Raw genomic sequence first — 18,039 nt, 5'->3', positions numbered from 1 at the left:
CTCTGCTCCTGCTTTCAGCACACAGCTTTATCAATCTCTGGGTTTTGCCCCTGGGCTTTGTCTCACAACTGGGCCATGTCCTGAACATCTGATGTCTCCTTTCCCCTTGCTGGAGTAGACGCTTTGATCTTTGGCCCCAGAGAGAGTTTGAGATCACCTTTGGGAAACCTTTTGCTGTTGAAGTGATGTGGCTTTACCTGGATGCAGCTGTGCTTTGAATTGTGCATACAGCTGGCCAACTAATGAGGTTGAGCTTGCCTTTCTTTCAGCAGCAGCAAAATCTGGTGGCCACAACACTGGCTGCTGTGCTAGCTCAGCTTTATTCCCCTTTTAGGGCTGTCTGCTGCCACCCCAAAGGGAATTGTGAGATCCTGAGTTGGTACTGCCCTGTATTTCTGCAGAATTCAAGAGTTGCGTTGCCCTTCACTGGGGAAAAAAGCTACAGAGCTTCCCCATGGAATTTAACATCTGCTTTTGCAGTGTAGGCCATTTCTCTGCTGTAACAGGAATTAGCCCTAAGGAAGGGACTGGTCCTTCAGATAAAATCAGCACTTAAGGGATAGTGTGGTGGAGGAGAAGGACTGGTAGATGCACAGATAGGGGTGTCCCAAAGGTATGGGGTCATCTTGGGCATAGCTCAGCTCCCATCAGTGGAGTACAGGAATTATCCTGCTGCCTAAAATCATTGTCTCAGTAGCTCTGTAGCTTGATACGACTTTTCCCATTGGCAGGGGGAAACTGAGGCACACAGCAGTGAAGTAAGTGAGACTGTGAGACGGTAAGCTGGGGTTGTCTTAATAGCTGCCCCTTTTCTACCCAGTAGTCCTGCTTTTAGCCTTATGCTCTGGCCATAGGGTTCTTTTCTCAATCTCCTGGGCAGTGGAGAGCTCAGAAACAGGAAAAAAAAAAAAAAAAAATCCACCATCCAGAAACATGAAAGGGAGAGAAAGCAGCTACAAACACTGTACACGACTGAGCTGCTGCTGAGCTCCTGCCCTCCCCAGCCTTGCAATGAGCACGGACCAAAACACCCCACACTCCAGTTCTCCTGCATTGAGAGTGCTGAGCTCCCTTCTGTTCAGGTTTCACCCTGAACAACACCAGCTCTGTCTCCTTCCAGCCGTGCTCCCCGTGCCTCAGCCCCACCCTGCCTTCCCAGAGCCCTGGGCTGCTCAGAGCTCTCATTCATTCCTCTCCTGGGCTCTGTGCACTTTTGCTGTTGCACGCCCTTGCACAAACCCAGCATTGTTCCTTCTCCTGGAAGGTCTGTGCTGGGTTCTGCCTCCAGGGGAAGCTCTGTGCTCAAGTTCCATCTGCTCCTGAGCTGGCAAGCTCACCCTACCCATGGCTCTCCCCTTTCCCCACCCCTACCAGCCTGAGAAATTAAGAGCCCTTGCCTGTGCCGTCAGCTGGTGTAAGAACTGGGAGCTCTAGCTGTTAGCCTGGAGCATCCTCCCTTCCTCTGATACGCTGATCATGGAAGCAGAGCAATTCTTTTTGTTAGGCAGCAAAGGGCAGAGCAGAGATGTTGCCCGTCTCAGCTCCTCTTGCTCTTCTGGGGGCTTGTGTGTTGTGGATATCCCATGTGAGCCATAGAATCATAGAATGCCTGGGTTGTAAGGGACCTTAGATGTCATGCAGTTCCAACCCCTTTGCTGTTGGCATGTCTCACCCCTCTACCAGCTGCTCAGGTCCCCTTCCATGGCCTTGAGCACCTTCAGAGATGAGACATCCACAGCTTCTCTGAGCAACAGTGCCAGGGCCTCAATCTCCCTCAGCTGTATATGTTCTTGAGCAAGGAGCAGCAAGAAAACCACTGTGCTCTGAAAGAGCACCTCTGAAGTGAGGGGCTGCATGGAAGTGTGGTTCCCTGGTGTAGACGTGGGTCCCAACTGTGCAAAGGTTCTTCTTTGCAGAGTTGCAGGGGGAACTGAGCAAGGGGAGGCTCAGAACAGGGTCAGGGGAGCAGCTTGGTGCCCCTTGCAGAAACACATCATCTCCTGAAGATGCTGTGTGCCCAGTGGGGAGCTCCCCAAAACCATGGCTTCATATTTGCCCCTTCAGCCCTGTGCTCTTCTCCCTGAGGATCTGGACCAAGCAAAGTGTCTGGGAAGCAATTTCAGCTTTGTTTGGCTGTGAGGGATTAACCAGAATTATCAACCCTGGCAGCTGAGGAAGGAATTGCCATTTCAGGTGGGTTGTGGTAAGAAATGCAGAGAAAACCATGAATGCAATGTTATCCATGTGTCACTCAGTACTTTATTATAACTCTGGAGAGCAGGTGTTCTGGTTACATAGATGCTACAGTTGTTGTCTACCCTACAGAAACATGGAAATGCTGCGATGCACTCAATGGAGATGCACCATGAGGCTGATAACAGCTCCTGTGAACTCAGGTGGGGCTACATGGCAGTGATTGAGGTCAGAGCCTGGCCTCATGAAGGAAAATACTGCAGGGCTCTGCCTGTGTCAGTGTGTATAAGAGGGACACAGCAGTGCCTGTGCTGAGGCCAGGACTGCAGCTATACAGTTGGCTCCAGGAGCTTTGGTGCAACGTAGCTGGTGTGCATGAGCAGGGATCAGCCAGGTAAGATAAAAGCCACTACAGAAGTGCAATAAATACAAAGACAAGTCCTGCTTGTTTTAGTTAGATGGGAACCACAGACTATCTCATTTCTAGGACCTAGCACCATTACATGTGAAGTCTGGAGTGCCTTTAGGGGAAACAGGTAGAGGTGCTCTCTATTAGAAAGAGGTGGCTTATCAAAATAAAAGCTGAAGGAGTTTTAGCTTTAGTGGCATGGGAAAGAATGAAGGGCCACCCAAAAGGCAGTAAAATTGGTTAAACGCTCTGAAGTAGGCAAGGATTCCCAAATAGAGCCAGCGTGTTTGTCAGCAGACATGCAAATACAGATGTCACGAATTCACCTGGCTTGGGTTGATAGCCCACATCTCCCCCAGCTCTGCTTGGAAGGCTTGGAGCTGCCTTCCATTGAAAGCCACATCAGTGAGCACCTCTTGGACATGCACAGAGCAGAGACAGATCAGAAAGAATGGTTTTGTAATACTGGTAAACTGGCTGGGCTGATGGCTACTGTGTTAAGAGCTTGTGTAATAATACTTTCCCCTCCTGGCAAGCTCCTATAGATAGATCTCAACGGTTATGAATGCAGATCCTCTCTGGAAACAGACCTAAAGAGGAAGAAGATGTCAGTATGGTTTCATACAGGAGAGGTTCTAAAACCCTGGGTTGATTTCTGCTTGTAACTGGTAACAGAGATGTTAAGTGGGATGCTGTGAAGATAAAAGGGACAGCCTGGAGTGGATTCCCATCCTTCAGCCCTTGGATATTGGCTTTAGTTCGGGAGAAAGTGCTCTGGCCTCATTGATCTCCAGGTGCCATTGGGTCTGGGTTGTGCTGTGGGGCTCCATCTCTCCTAGGAGCATTGTTCAGTGAGCAGGGAGCTGAGCTTTGACCGGGCACTGCAGGTGTAGGGATCTGCTTCAGGTGCTGCCAGGTTGTCACTGTGGCTTCTGGAGAGCAGAGATTTTGTGCAGCCTCCGTTCAGCTTCATCTCACCATTGGCACTGCCTGTTCCCCTGGCAAACAGCTTGGAGTTCCTTAAGGTGCTGGCAGAAACTGCTGGGCGGGGGAAGATATGAGGGGGTGAGCTTAGAAATGTTTTATTTATGCTTCATTTCACCATTTTGTGTGAATAAAACCACTTACGGTGCTTTGGTCTGGAGTGGACGGTGCTGATGACTGTGGGTATCGGTGACTCCATGCTGTGAATATAAGGAGACAATGTGTTAATATCTGCAGTTTCAGAAAGGTCTGGAGGGCTTGAGTTTGGCTTATGAGAGCTGGGCTTCATGGGCAGAGCTAAGTGCATGGTTGGGTTGGGAAGGCTGACTCAACAGCATCTGGGAAAAGCAATGTTAGAGAAGTGCTGGTGCTTTTCAGTCTGAAGGGTTTGAGGAAAAGTTCAGAGCCAGAGACAGGGCTGAGCTGTATGGGGACTTCTGGGATTTGCTCTTTATTTAATCAGTCCTTTAATACCAGACTCAAAGCAAGGGGTGTCTGCTTTCTCCCTAGGTGTTTGCATGCATCCCTCCCACTGCTCAGGCACAGAGAAGCCCACCTCACCTGCTTTCCTCTCCTTCCACCAGCTTCCTGTAAGTGAGGATCTCCAAATCCAGGGCCAGCTTGATGTTCATCAGCTCCTGATACTCTTTCACCAGGTGAGCCATATCCTCCTTGCTCTTCTGTAAGGCTTCTTCTAGCTTGACCAGTTTGGCTTTGGCATCCTTGAGGGCCATCTCACCATGCTCTCCTGCTTCTTTGATATTCTCTTCTAAGTACAAGCACTGGTATTACAAAAGGAGAGAAAGTAACAGAAGTGTTAGACGTGTTGTAGTTTCAGATCTGCCTGTCAGAGCTTTGTCACCCACCCCAGGACACACCTGGCTTTTTTGGGACACGATGCAGGACCTCAGCTTCTGGATTTGGATGTTCAGGTCTGCAATCTCCCGTCGGCTGTCGAGGAGGTGACCCCCATAGGTGGCTGACTGGGTGTTCCCTTCATTCAGCTGCAGGGAAGATGGAAGCACATGTTATCTCTTGCTCCTTTGCTGTAGCAAAGGAATCTAGTAAGTTTCCCACTGCCCCTGGGGAGAAATGCCTAAGTAGGGGAAGAAATAGCTGGTATGTGGAAGGATTTAGGGCTCGCTCTTATAGTGTCTTCTAGCTGTACTGTAGGCATGGAACACACTGTCCATTGGTGTTCACCACATTCTTGCTTGCTCTGTACCAGAGGAAAATCATTTGCATCCTAAGTGGGCCAAGTTACCACTAGGCAATGATCTTGCCTTCCTCAGTTGGCAGTGCGGAGAGCCTTGGGCTGTGAAACTCCTGATTTACACACGAGTTAGAAGAGATTGATCTAGGTTAGCGTCCTGTCCCTCCTTCCATTCCCAGGTGTAGTTTGTCTCTCCACATCTTGCTGAGTCTTGTTGTTTCTTTTTCCCTCTTCTCTCCCTCCTCGCCCCATACCAATCAGATAAGGGGACATACCTTTCTCCTGGTAAGTGCTTCAGCCTCCTCCCAGCTCCGAAGAGCCAGGGCTTCGTACTGAGACCTCACTTCTTCCACAATTCTGCTCAGGTCAAGCTTGCATGTGTTGTCAATTCCCAGTACAACAGAAATGTCCTTAATTTCTGTCAGCAGCTCCTCGAGTTCCTGAATAGCAGAGAATAGAGATATCAAGTGTTGAACAATGCTACTTGCCACAAGAAAGCTGAAATCTGGCAGATCTGATGTCCTGAACCAGGCAAAGTGTCTTCCTGATATGCAGTGTTGGATGGGGAGACTTTGTAGGTTTTTATTCTTTGAAGTTCTGTATCTGGTATTTTTTTTTCCCTTAAATTCAAGCTCAGGCTATGGTATGAATTTAAGACCTTTGGGTAACATATGTTACTTGTCAAACAAAATGGTGTGTTTGCACTTCATCAAAAGCAGGTTAATTGCAGGTGATGCTTCAGTATCTATTGATGTTCAGATGGTGGGCATATCTGTGCAGGGCAAGAAATAGGGTGTTAGTGGTTCTGCAGCTAGTGCTTCCATGAAGATGCCTTTACTCAGCTCTGCTTCAATATCTAGAGAGGCAGGGGCTGCCACTTCTGTTGTTACAGTCTGCTTTGTGTCTAGGAAGATAAGGGAGAATGAAGACCCTTCTGTAAACACATCCATAGTTGGAAGAGCTGCTTCTGTATGCTGGAGAAACTCAAACCAGCCCTGGGGGGTGAGAAACAGGCATGCACAAGCTGCACTATCACTGACTCGAGTATTTACTCTTGATAGTTGACTCCGTCACAGAAGGAGTCAGACAATGATGAATGCAGTGAACCTAAAAAAGACCCTTCATCTCTGCCCGTAAACTGCTCTGCTGGGTAGTTTGTATCCTGACAAGACAAGACCTGATGCCTTGCACCAAACAGATACTGTACACGTTCACTTGGCAGCTCCCCCAGCCTCAGACTGCTCCAGCAAAGGTTCATTCCTATCAGTTTCTCTGCAGTTTCTTCTGATTTGCACCAGTAGGAGCAGCGTACATCTCTCCCCATCTTTGCTTTCATCTCAGTGTTTTTTGTTCTTCCCTTTTGTACAGCTGCCTCTGATCTCTTAGAGAAACACCTGTATGCCTTGTTTGCCTTCCCCTCCCCTGACTGGGAAACAAAGAGCACCCTGATGTGGTGATTCATGAGGAAAAGGTACCCCACTGATCTTACAGAGAATGGGATTATCAGTGCACTTTTTCCTAGCTGTTATTAAATCCTTGTGCTTCCTTGTTAATGTTTGAGCACGGCAGTAGCTGTATGAGAAAAGTGATGTGTAGTGCAAGTACTCTGCTAAAAAGAAGAGGGGAAAAAAGATGAAGAGGACCAAAGCTGGGTGCTTTTCTGATTCATACTGACATGCTGTGAGCAAATCTATCCCACATTTCCCTCTGCATTCGCCCCTCTGCTGGGTATGCGTGCCCATGCATTGATGGCAGTCAAAGCAATTGGTGCAGGTGAGGAAATGACTGATGTGAAAACCAGCTTTGGAGGGGAGGGAGAGAGAGGTGGGAGGTGATTTCTTTGCATGGAGGATACGTTAAGAAATAGTGCAGACTGCTGCTAAGAACAGCAACATAGGACCTAGAAGAAATCAGACCTGGAAGATGGAAGCATCCTGGTATTCTGGGTAGGATCTGATATCCCACTGAAAACTGCTTTGCACCAGGAGTGATCATTTTAGAGGAATTCAGGCCTCGTGCTTGGATGTGTTCTAGCACAGTTCTGTTAGTGGTCATTCTGCTTCTCCTGCCTCAGTTCTCCCACAAAGGGCAGTAGCACTCCTCTGCCAAGCATTCTAATTGTTTGTATTGGTAGAATTCTGACAAATCATTAATATTCCCCAAACACTGCCTAGCCTGCTTGGTAGCATTTTACAGGCTCTGAGTAAGTGGCTGAAATCACATTGCTGTGTTTGAGGAGATGTAGGCATGCTGCACCCTATGGGCTTATTCAGATGCCGTATCCTTCCTCCCCTTGGTGAAGTAATCTCAGTTTGGTGCAAATTGGGAACAAAGCCCTCCCTGTATTGGAGCTATCTGCAAAAAAAAAAAAAAAGCCTTTTTTCGTTTGGCCTTGCCTGTGTGCCAAGGCCACCCTCCCAGCTGCATTTCTACCTGCTCATAGATGGTTTTCTTCAGGTCCATCAGCTCTTGGAGCCCGCTGAGTTTCACCTCCAGCTCCGTTCTGTGCAAGGTACTGGCATCTAAATCCTGCAAAAGGTGTATTAACAAACAGTTTGAGTGTATTAATGAATAATTGGAGAAGTCCTTGCTGCTGCCCCATCATCTTCAGCAACTTTCTGCCTGCTGTGTAGTGCCTGGCACTCATGGAGCTGCTCTTCGAGCACAGAAGCTCCTGTGTGATTTCAGCTCTGCGCTTTTTGTTTCAGTGTTTTTTTTTGCTTTTTCTTCTCTTTTCTTTCCCCTTAGGTGAGAGCTTAGGTAGACATCTGCAATGGAAGGGTGGAGAAGGAAACAGGCAGGGCTGGTCCATACCCACTCATCTTTTGTTCACCACAGAAAGCAGGGGTTATTGAAAACTGATGCTGTCCACAGAAGTCACCAGAACTGCCCCTACTGGCTGATGGCTGCGTCAGGGAAAACATGCAATTAGCCATAATGATCATTTGTGGAGAACATTTCCTCTGCCTAATAATATCCTGCATTCCTACACCTTTGATTATTTTTTTTTAATATAAAGACCGTGCACAAAGCCTTCCATTTGAGCTGATATTCAAATGCAGCTCCTCCTGGGACGGGATGTTTGTGCAGGGTGTGGCCGTGCAATGTTTTGTGGAAACAAAAGCAAACACATTTATCAATTTCCAACCTTTCCCAACCTGTGCTGTCATTCAGAGAGAATGCACAAAGGAGAAGCATTGCTTTGAAGGGTTCTGGGGTGCAGTGTGGCTCTGCCTGACCCCTATGCTCCTGCCATAAGCCGTGGGGCTTTTCCATAACCACAGGTGGCTCAGATTCCCTTATATTCTCCCTGTTGAAATGGTGGCCTTGTTCACCACGCTGCTGTCTTCCTCAAAGCCTTACTACCCTACAAAACCTCTGTGGTATGAGGGCTCTCGTGCTTCTGGGCAGCTCTGGACTGTCCTGGCTGAGCCTGGACCACACTGCCTCTCCCAGGCTGTTCTGTGACTGCAGGACTGGTGTACAGACCACACAGATGCAAAGTTCCTCTTGTGACTCACCTTCTTGAGCTCCATGAAGGTGTATTCCATGCCGCTGCAGAGGCGAATCTCATCCTCATATCTAAAGAGAGGGGGAAAAAAGCAGACAGAAATTGCACAAGCCAGTCAGATGCTTCAGGTTGTCTCGCTGGCCCCCAAAAAAGCATTGGTATATAGGCTTTCTGCTTTTACCATCTCGTCCCACCTCCTTCAGAAGGTGTGAGATATCTTCGGTGTGAACATGAGAGAGAGGGCAACAAGCTACCATATGCCAGCTTAACACCATTAGCACCTTCAGCCTGAAAAACTCCAGAGCACAGAGCAGGTAGCTTTAACACTAATTTAATTTGAGGGCTAAGCAACCTCAGGATACCTCACGTTCACCACTGATAGAGAGCAGGCACTGTGAATTGAGGTATGGTGAATTGTTCTTGGTGAATTATTCTCCATGAAGCCCCGATTTCTCACCCCAGCTCTTTTTTTCTCTTTCAGATATCCTCAGCATTTGGTTTCCAATGTCTGAAAAGCTTCTCAAAGGAGGAAGCTTTGGATTGTGTAAAATCAAGAAAACAAACAAACAAACCAAGAAAACAGACTGCATCATGGCCTATCTTAAATGTAAGCACAATTTATGAAGGAACAGAGGACATGACAAAGCATTTCAAGGAAAACATTGCCCACAGAGCAAAAGGTAGCAAAAACCAGATGGGACAGGGTGGAGTGCTAACATCCAGCAAAGGAACCAACCCTGAAGGTGTTTAGAAACAGGTTTGATAAGGAGTAGGACAGCAAAGACTTGGTCCAAGGGCAAGCATGTTTCCTGAAGGTTGGCAGCAGAGCCAGGAGGATAGTTTAGGGAATACACCAGCTCTTTGGGACACAGAGTCTCTTTTGGGCTAGATCTGTGACCAGCAGATTGGTTGACTGGCTGTGCAGGACACCAGGAATTTTGTGTGATGGGTGCAGGGTTATAGGAATTATAGGAATGCTGGTTCTGCTGAGAATGGAGGAGGTGGTTCTCTTAGAGAAGCCTGAGCTTCCCTGCTCTTCTGTGACACCTCCAGCTCCTCTTACCCAGATGTGCTCAGAGCATTTCCAGGCTGGGAATTAAATCTTTGAGTGCTACTTCTATGTCATGAAATTGGTATGGGGAAGGCTGAGACATTTAGGAATCAGGTGAAATGGCATCTCCTAACAGAGAGATGATAATGAAATCAAGAATGGCAGCCATTCCATGGGCAGATGGGACAAGGTGGGAATAGCTTTAAACTGAAAGAGGGGAGGATGGGATAGGATATAGGGGGAAATTCTTTACTCAAAAGAGGGTGAGGCCCTGGCAGTGCTGCCCAGAGAAGTGGACGTGCCCCATCCCTGAAGGGGCTCAGTGCCATGGATGGGACCCCTGGGCAGCTGATGGAGGGTTGGGAGCAGCCCAGGGCAGGGAGTGGGGCTGGAGGAAGTTTGGAGTACCTTCCAACCCAAACCACTCTATGATTCTATGCTTGAATCTGTTCTTTGGCAGTCAGGTGTGCATCGCTCCAGTTAGAAGTGAGCCTCCTCTGCTGCTTCCTTAACAGAAAGAGGGGCTGTGCCTAGGGGCAGAAAGAGGAACAAGCATTGGGAATGCAGCCAGGAGATTGCTTCGCAGGGCAAAAGGGATACATCCTGTCCAGGAGCTGATCTGGAATGTCAGAAACATTTCCCTTGAATTGTTGCTTTCTCCAAAGAGGGGACAGTGAGGGCACAGAAGGATCTGACTGTCACACGTCCTACAGTTGGGCACTTCTGAGGTTCCCTTTAGGTTCCCCATGGTGTTAAACTCACCCTCTCTTTGCCTGTTCTTATAAAGCTAGGCAGCGTGGCTAGCAAGATTTACCTGTCTGGTTTTTCTGCTCTATAGCTGGAATGTTAGCTGTGTTGCCAGTAACTATGTACCGAGCTTAATTACAGCCTGCCACTCTTCCTTCATCCTCATTGCATCTCAGCCCAATCCCAGTCTGTCCCAGCCTGCCAAAGCAGCTTCAACGCATTGCCGGGCGCTGACATAATCTCTCATGTGGAGCAAACAACGCTCCTGACTGAAAGGGGAGCAGGCCAAGCCAGCCTGACGCGCTCACCACACGGCTCCAGAGGGACCTGGCAGCCAGGAGGTGACTCACATGGAGATGGAGCCTTCTACAAACTCATCACAGCATTTATCTCCTTCAAGGTAATCCTCAAGCAATCATGCATAAAGGTATAATCCATCCTATCTCACTTTAACAGCACTTGAGATGGGCGTCTGGTCGCCTTGGGCTCCTTCTGGAGTCAGTGGAACAAAATTCAGAGCTGAGCTGAATCTCAGGCAGGATACATTCCTCTCTGGATGTACCTTCAAGGCTATCTTAGGGTAAAGATACAGTGGTGGGAAGGATCTGAGCCCAGCAGCACGGAGCTACATCAGTGTGTCTGCTGCAGAGCAAGAAAATGGAGTAGGGAGCAGCTGAAAACCAGCTGTAAAGATTGAAGGTGAAGGAGTGCTGACTGACAGTGTTCAGGGGGAAAACATAATTATCACAAACTCTGGCTTTTAGACCCGGCCCCTCTGAATGTTGTTAACTCTGTATTTTCCTGCAGTCTTTCTCCAGTCCCACCCCTGAGTTGCTCAGCACATGCAAAAATTCTGTGCCTGCTCATTCAAATGGATTTTTGCATGTGCAAATTGCACATGGGGAGCTGAAGCAAGCTCTGGGCAGTCACCCCTACCTGAGCGCGTTTCAGTTTTGGCATGATTTCCTAAAGAAGCAGCATTTGAGACCCCCTGTGAGACTTTAACCCCCTCCCTTGTCCCCTCTCCATCCTCTTCTGTCTTTGGAACCATGACAACAGATAGCAACACTGCTCAACGGTAACCTAAAGAGGTTGGAAGAAGTGAAAGCATCCCAGATAGCTAAGTCTCCTGTGTATTTTTTGCAAAGCTGTCCCTGAAGAGAGAGGAAAAAAGACAAATTGGAGTCTTTCTGAGGATGCTGACAGGCAGATTTTACGTGTGAGCTGTTGGGCAGCAGCCTGCTTGCCTGGCTGCTGTGTGCACAGTGCCCTGTGGAGGTGCCACAGCAAGGATAAGTGCATATCCATTTAAAATTGGAATTCCTGCCTTTTGCTTCTCCCAAAATATTTCCCCTGGGAAAAATAAACCTCTACAGGAGCTGGAAACCTCCAAAATTTGCATGGATTAAGCAGCCCATTTACTCCAGGGAAAAAAAACTGGGCAGAAGCAGTCTTCTTGACTTGCAGGACTCAACAGGGCTGGTGTGGGTTAGCATGGGGCTGGAGCACTGCCCTGGGATGCTCAGCAGAAGTAGCAGTGCTCTCCCCATTGATCACCAATGGCTGAAGGCAGCATGGTGGGTTTTTGCTGTGGCAGAAATCGACCTGGATTTCTGCTGCCTGATAATACTGTGTGTGTTTGCATGCTGTGTTTTTATCCCCTGTGTGCTGGGTGGGATGTGGGTCCTGTTCCTCAAAACAGTTATGATTTCTGAATTTCTAGCAGCGTAGCATCTCTGCCTCTTCTGCTCTTAGCTTAAACTGTCCAAGATCGAACATTAGGGGGAAATACAGAGCCTGTTTGGATACGTACCTCTACCCTTAAGAAATCAGGTTGAGAAATAACAATATTAAGTGCCAGATGTGGGCAATTAGTAAATTAATTTGAGTACAAATAGGAGTACAGACTGGGAGAGCAGATGGATTTGGCTGATATGATGTCTCTCCACAAGCCTGCCTATTTTCCTGATTTATGGAATAAGCCAAGAAGTGTCTTCTGTAAGTACAGAGCCATTGCTTCCTGGGGATGTGCAAGGAGGAGCAGGAGCTCCAGAGAGGTATGGAGGTCTTAAAACCTTTTAGGATAGGGAGTAAATGGTACAATCCCTATAATGTCTTTGATCCAAGTTCAGGGTTGCTGTCTGTCAGCAAAGCAAGCATCAGTGATTCCAGGTCTTCAAGTGAAACCAACATCTCAAAGCAGGAGCATCTCCATGAAGAATTTAAGGATTTGCAGTGCATCAGTTCTAGAAGGAGTATAAAGTCAGGAACCAAACTCCTAAGTCCATGTCCTGCTCTGCCATCAGCTTGAGTAAATTTAACTGCTGCCCTGTTCTATCTGTCCATAAGTTCCTTCTGGATACCTTCATGGAGGTATCAGTCTTTCCCCTGATCTGCAGACGTGTTGAGCAGCTGGCTTAATCAAAGCCTGCAAAGATCACTGAGATCCTTGGCCTAAGCTCTCTGGATAAGGGTGCTGTTGTTATTCACACATCACATCATGCATCAGGAAGAGGTGTGGGCTGTTATTTCAGATGTCTGTCAGTGCCAGCAGAGGGGTTGGCCCTTAGCTTTGTTGTTCTGTTTTGACAGTGCCCACAGGTGGGTCCTCCTCACTGCAAATCAGCATGAAAGTGCCAGAGATCCTGTATAGGCAAATGGGTGTAACTGGAAGGGAAAGTATCTAATTGTGGATTCATCTGTGTGGCATGCAAATAACACCGATAATAAGGAAAGCATTGTTTTCTTAAATGAGCCCTGCTGCATCTCAGATGTTATCTGAAGATCTGAAAGCTGTTGACAAAAGCAGCAATAAGCCCTCTGCAGCCAGTCCTCTCAAACTATCATCTGCCTCGATAAGTTCTATCCAGAGGTTTAGGTTAGGGTTAGGTTAGAATTTAACCTTTTGGTGAAAACAAAACTTTGCTTTAATTTCTGGGGGGAGGAGGAGGAAAAGAGAGGAAGTTTGTTCATGCTAAAGGACCCGAATCCATAGATTGATCTGGGGAGAAAGCTTTGGTTTGTGATAACAGTATGGAGAATAACTAATTTTGTTTTATTGGCTGTCATTCCTGGTAGTATTGTTTCCTGTGCTCTGACCTCAGATGCCCCCATACTTTCTATAGGTCACTTTCATCTCTAGTTAGGAAGAGGGTAGGAAACCAACTTCTCAAATATGCCGTCCTCTTTTTCTCTGGGAACAGCACCCTGACTGCTTTCAATCAGTGTCACACCACTCCTTGTCCCACAGCTTAACCAGCATCTTGCAAACATCCCCCCCCTCATATATGGAGCCACGTTGGACACCTACTTGCTTCGGAAGTTATCCATGGTGCTCAGGACCTCTGTCAACTCTGACTCGAGATTCTCTTGCTCGTAGTTGAGTGCCTGCATCTCTTGATTCATTTTGCTCATGTACTGATCGTAAATGGCCTTCATGTCTGATTCGGAGTGGGAATTGTCTTGATCCTTTAGGAAGTTCCACCGTGTCGTCAGGATCTTGTTCTGTTGCTCCAAGCATTGGACCTGCCAAAGGGATTGCAGAGACCTCAGTAATTCTGACAGCCTCCGGTCTGGAGACCTCAGCAGCAATGAAATTCTGCTGGGCTTAGCTGAGATCTCCAGGTAAGAGCAAGAAATCCTCTGAAGATCCAGGGCAGGGGATGAATATAGGGACTAACAGAGGTTTTATGCATTTCGTGCTGCTTAATTTCTTAACAGATCACATTCATGTGAAAATGAAGAAGCATCTCTTATTAAGTCACTGAAAAAATAAAAGCTGATCTATGCTGGTCCCCTTTGCCTCCAAACGTATTGAAATAAAGGCTGAAAAACCACCGTAGCTCATGCCCAGATGTCTGGGGTGAATGGAATTCTGATTTACTGCCTCAAAGTGGCACAATTCACTCCCCTCTAATCTGTAGGATTGCACCATGGTGAAGCCTGAGCAATGAATCACAGTCTTGGTTTGTATTGCAAAGCAGTGTAGATGAGAACTATGGGAGCTCTGCAGAATAACTGAAATAATTAGGCTCCATGTGAGGTCCCAGAGTGCCTATCTGCTAAGAGGATATGTTGCATTCTGATCCACCCACTATCCAAATCTGACACTCTTCTTTCCTGATGCTCTCCATTCTGAAGAGTAATGCTGAGTGTTCAACAGTTTTCACATTCAAAGCTCTTGACTAACGTTAATTAATTATTTAATCATCACCTCTCCTCATTGCTCTGCGAGGGAAACCAAACTCCCTCCGTCACATTTTGGCTGTGAGCTTAAGCTGTCAATTGCCTTAACTCTGTTCTGGAGATGATTCAATGCTGATATGAGTTCATCTGTGCTATGAGGAAGATGCAGCATCACCAGTACACCATATAGCGAGAAATGGGGTACAAGGGCTATCAGGCCTCGATCTCCTCCTTGGGCTTCAGTTTTGGCCAGGAGAACAGCAGTGAATCAGTGAGACAGAGTGATCAGGTCTGAGCACTGCATAAATATGGAAAGGAGTGAGCATCATTCCCAGCTTCTCATCTGAGCAGAGGGCAGCCAAGCAAAGCAGCAATGCTCGGATGCTTATAGTTGCATATGCGTGTTAAAGGTCTTTCAGGTCTTGCTGTTGGAGACCTACTCCTTCCTTATAGGATAACACGTGTCCATAGACATCAACTTGGCAGTGCAGTTTGGTGACTGGCTGCTTTGTCCTGGCACAAAAACAGCATTGTGCTGTGTATGTGCGCACGCGTGAGGCCAGGCAGCTCAGTGGCATGAGGAAGTGGCCACTGGGGCTACCAGTAACCAATTGAGCCATTTGTTCTCTCCATCTGAGGCATCTTTGGGATTGCACAGCGGGACTGTGGTCAGTGGGGCCGGGATCAAACTGTGGGGTTGGATGTAGAGAACAGCCTCTCATTTTATGGCAGCTTTCCCATTCGCTGCTAGAATAGTCAGTGTTTGCATTGGCTGCTGATCCAAGTCTCTCCCTGACCCCGAAATGAAGTCTTGGTTCCTGACCTTGCTCCTGACAGTTTGTTGCTCTTTTTTCTGTACCTAAATCTCTAGTTTTTACCCTGTTCCCAAACCATACCCACCCACCAGGCTGAACTGCTTTCATCCTGCCATCTTACACGGCATCCCTCTTCAGCAGAAATCCTTTGCAAAGTCACGAAATGTGAGCTTTGTAGCAGAAGAATCACTTAAATCAAGCCTAATTTCCTGGAAGAATAAACACAGAAGTGACCAAAGCTTGGACCTTGGAGGCCTCTGCATCTGAGCTGCTCAGGGTGAAGGCAGAGCTTCAGGCAGGGATTCCATCACTTGGCTGTTGACTGTCTCCCACTTGCACATATCTGGATCAGATGAAAAGGCAATGCTAGCAGATCTGGAACAGCCTGCTGGAAACCCATCAGCAGCAAACTCCTGCAGTTATTGTTGTCAATTATCCGAGGAATCAGCAGCTCGGGCTTCAGACCATCTGAATTCCTGATTAAAAAGACAAGTTCTCTGTGACGAGGAAGCGTCATTAACTTTCTTCTGGAATGAAGGCCTAAGGCAGGTGGCTGAAATTTCCCACTTATGTACCACTTGAAGCTGCAGCCTTCAAAGCTAACTGCAGAAGCTGCAGGTGCTGAAGTCAAAGCCTCTTAACTAAGGAGGGTTATTTGTATCTTCTGTCCATCAGGCCCTGTAATGCACACTTATCAGCAGGTCACCAGGTTGGGTTTATCAGGAAATCTAGAGGCTGTCACTTCTTCCATCTCCATTTGTGTGGAACAGGCTGGTGCCTGTGGTCAGGCTCACGGACATTCTGTTACTGTGTGGTCTTCTCTCATCTCCCCTGCCCCCATCCTCTCACCCAAGGTCTGGTTTCTGAGCAGGGCTCAGTACACACACACCCCTCAACCTCGTGTTCTGGGTGGTTGAAGGACCAGGACAGTAGCACATGCAACGCATCACTCTCCAGGTGATTTCCAAACCACTTGTTCTCCAAATCCAGGCCAAGATCAGTGCTTAGGAAAGCAGAAACTGCAGAGGCTGCTGTGTTCCTCTGTGCAGGGTCAGCCCCTGGCACTGCTGTACACTGTTGGCACATGGAGGTGTGGTGGGTGCACAGCTCTTCGTTGGGATGGATACTGGGGGAGGTGGATCCCCACCCTCCTCTTTTCCAGCGTGAGGTCAGGTCCTTTTAGAGACTGACTTAAAGAAAATAGTACTGAAAAAAATAAAATCCCAAGCTGTAGTAGCTTGGCATTGAGTGCCGGTATTGTAGACTGCAGTGAAGCAATCCTAGGAGATTACCATCTGTTTACAGAGCACCAGGGCTTTGCAGAAACCTGCCTTGGCTGGATGAGTTGTTTTCCTTTGAGAAAAATCTTCTGCCTTCTCATGGCTCTTTTAAGAGATGAAAGCGACACTTTCTTGGCTGAGCGTGCAACCCCTCGTAGTGCAAACCGCAGAGGAGGGAGGTGGGTGGGGGTTATCCCTTGCCCACCATGCAGCTACAAAGATGAATTTCCAGCTGTCTCTCTGCAGCCACTGTAGTCAGCGTTACTGCCCATGGCCATATGTCCATTGCAGGACCAAGGCCTGCTCCATCCATGTCCCTGCTGCCCAAGCAGGAAGGTCCCTGTCCCTTCTGTGCTGCCCATGTTGACCAGCACAGTACAGGAGAAGCACGGGCTGCTGACCACAGCTATGGCCCAGCTTCACCTAGAGGTGATGGTAGCCCTTGTGCTAAGAGATAGCACTGAAGAAATATCTAATTGGGTAATTAGTCTTACATTCGGAGCCTGGCAGTGGTTCACTGAAGGCCTTCATGAGCCTCATGGCAGCGTCTGCATCCACTTCCCCACCACCACCACCAGCATCCCCATCCCCACACCACAGCAGCTCCCCATACCTTCTCAATCAGGGTCACAAACTGGTTGTTGAGCAGTTTGATGTCCTCCTTCTCCTGCTCCCGCACAGCATGAAAGTCGGTGTCGATGTCAAGATGCACAGGAGCCAGGAGCCTGCCATCAATGGAGAGGTAAGAGGAACTCTGGTACCCACCATCTCCATGAAGGGCCCCAGAGCTGGGGCTGCTCACACTGCTGGGACTGCAGCGGCCCAGGCTCTCCGGGGATGTGCTGCCTGCTCTGCCTCGGCTCATCCCCCCTGATGCCTCCCAGGAGCAGAGGGAGCCACTGCTGAAGGCTTTGCAGGGGTTAGTCATGCTCAGCTCGTGGCACTGCAGCTGTAGGGGAGTGCCCTACAGAGAGAAAGAAAAAAGGAAAAAAAAAAAAAAAAAAAAAAAAAAAAGAGGTGAAGTTTTCTTGCTGCTGCTGCCTCAAAGGGAAGGAGAGCAGTGGCACGCTGAGCAGCTTGGGCAGCTAATTCCTGTCTCCTCAGCTCGTGGGTTGGCTAATAAATTACAAGCACCTGTTCTCCTATGTTCATTAAACGGAGGAGGGTGTAACCGTTGATGTAATCCAGATCAACCTGTTGGCTTCTCTCTCTTTTTTTTTTTTTTTTCTTTCCTCCCTCTCTCTGTACCCTCCTTTCTTCAGGAGCTTGTTTGTGTGGTGAAGGCATAGGCATTCATAGCAAAAACAAATCACTCCCAGGTAATTCGCTGGGCCCTGAGCAGCTGCTTTCCTCGTCCTTAAATGGTGAAGAAAGCAAGCAAAGGAGCTGGGCTGCAGCAGGCAGGGAGTGCAGCGCTGAGCAGGGCTGCAAGCACACACCTGGGTCATGGAGCCTGGGCTCAGTCTTCTTGGGTTTCCAACCAAAGGAATTGTGGCTTGGTTTTTTTTTTTTTTTCCTAATAGAATGAAGGAGCTGAGGAAATCATAAAGGAAGGCTCAGAGTTTGCTAAGGTTGGATGTTTGGAGAATGCTTTCTGAGCTCGTTGGGATTAGAGGTGCTCATGGTTGACCACAGAGAAACTTCCGATGCT

General features: G+C 48.1%; 2 protein-coding genes across 4 annotated transcripts in view; one reads left to right on the top strand and one right to left on the bottom strand.

Moving 5' to 3' along the window:
- Positions 1-2,214: 2,214 nt before the first annotated feature.
- Positions 2,215-17,566, bottom strand: LOC116235237 (keratin, type II cytoskeletal 80-like). Of its 2 annotated transcripts, none has more exons than XM_090128529.1 (9): positions 17,002-17,566; positions 13,419-13,633; positions 8,321-8,381; positions 7,233-7,328; positions 5,075-5,239; positions 4,465-4,590; positions 4,148-4,368; positions 3,731-3,786; positions 2,215-3,643 (listed from the first exon to the last, which is right to left on the bottom strand). In XM_090128529.1, exons 1-9 carry the CDS (start codon positions 17,314-17,316, stop codon positions 3,438-3,440), a joined length of 1,461 nt encoding a protein of 486 aa, XP_089984655.1. In that variant the 5' UTR covers positions 17,317-17,566; the 3' UTR covers positions 2,215-3,437. The 2 variants fall into 2 exon arrangements, with proteins under 2 accessions (XP_089984655.1, XP_031459113.1); XM_031603253.2 differs by having other exon boundaries at positions 2,215-3,640.
- The window catches only part of LOC116235228 (keratin, type II cytoskeletal cochleal), a 36,186-nt gene continuing 22,249 nt past the window's right edge, over positions 4,103-18,039 (top strand). The window contains exons 1-3 of one of the 2 annotated variants that reach the window (XM_031603244.2): positions 4,103-4,242; positions 8,792-8,917; positions 10,285-10,508. The gene's annotated coding sequence lies outside the window, so the exon portion shown is untranslated. Of the gene's footprint in view, positions 4,243-8,791; positions 10,509-18,039 lie in introns of both variants that reach the window. The other variant, XM_031603245.2, reaches the window with a different exon arrangement.

Source organism: Phasianus colchicus, chromosome 33, assembly GCF_987193195.1.
Source record: "Phasianus colchicus chromosome 33, bPhaCol1.hap1.1, whole genome shotgun sequence".
NCBI classification, from domain to species: Eukaryota; Metazoa; Chordata; class Aves; order Galliformes; family Phasianidae; genus Phasianus; species Phasianus colchicus.
This window is presented reverse-complemented; position numbering and strand designations above follow the sequence as displayed.

Bases quoted from the DNA above. Each gene is read 5' to 3' on its own strand.
- LOC116235237 (XM_090128529.1), bottom strand. From the start codon at position 17,316: ATGACTAACCCCTGCAAAGCCTTCAGCAGTGGCTCCCTCTGCTCCTGG. The intron at 8,382-13,418 runs GTAGGTGTCCAA...CCCTCTCTTTAG, and splicing joins ATGGATAACTTCCGAAGCAA to ATATGAGGATGAGATTCGCC. The intron at 3,787-4,147 runs GTGAGGTGGGCT...TTATATTCACAG, and splicing joins GTGGAAGGAGAGGAAAGCAG to CATGGAGTCACCGATACCCA.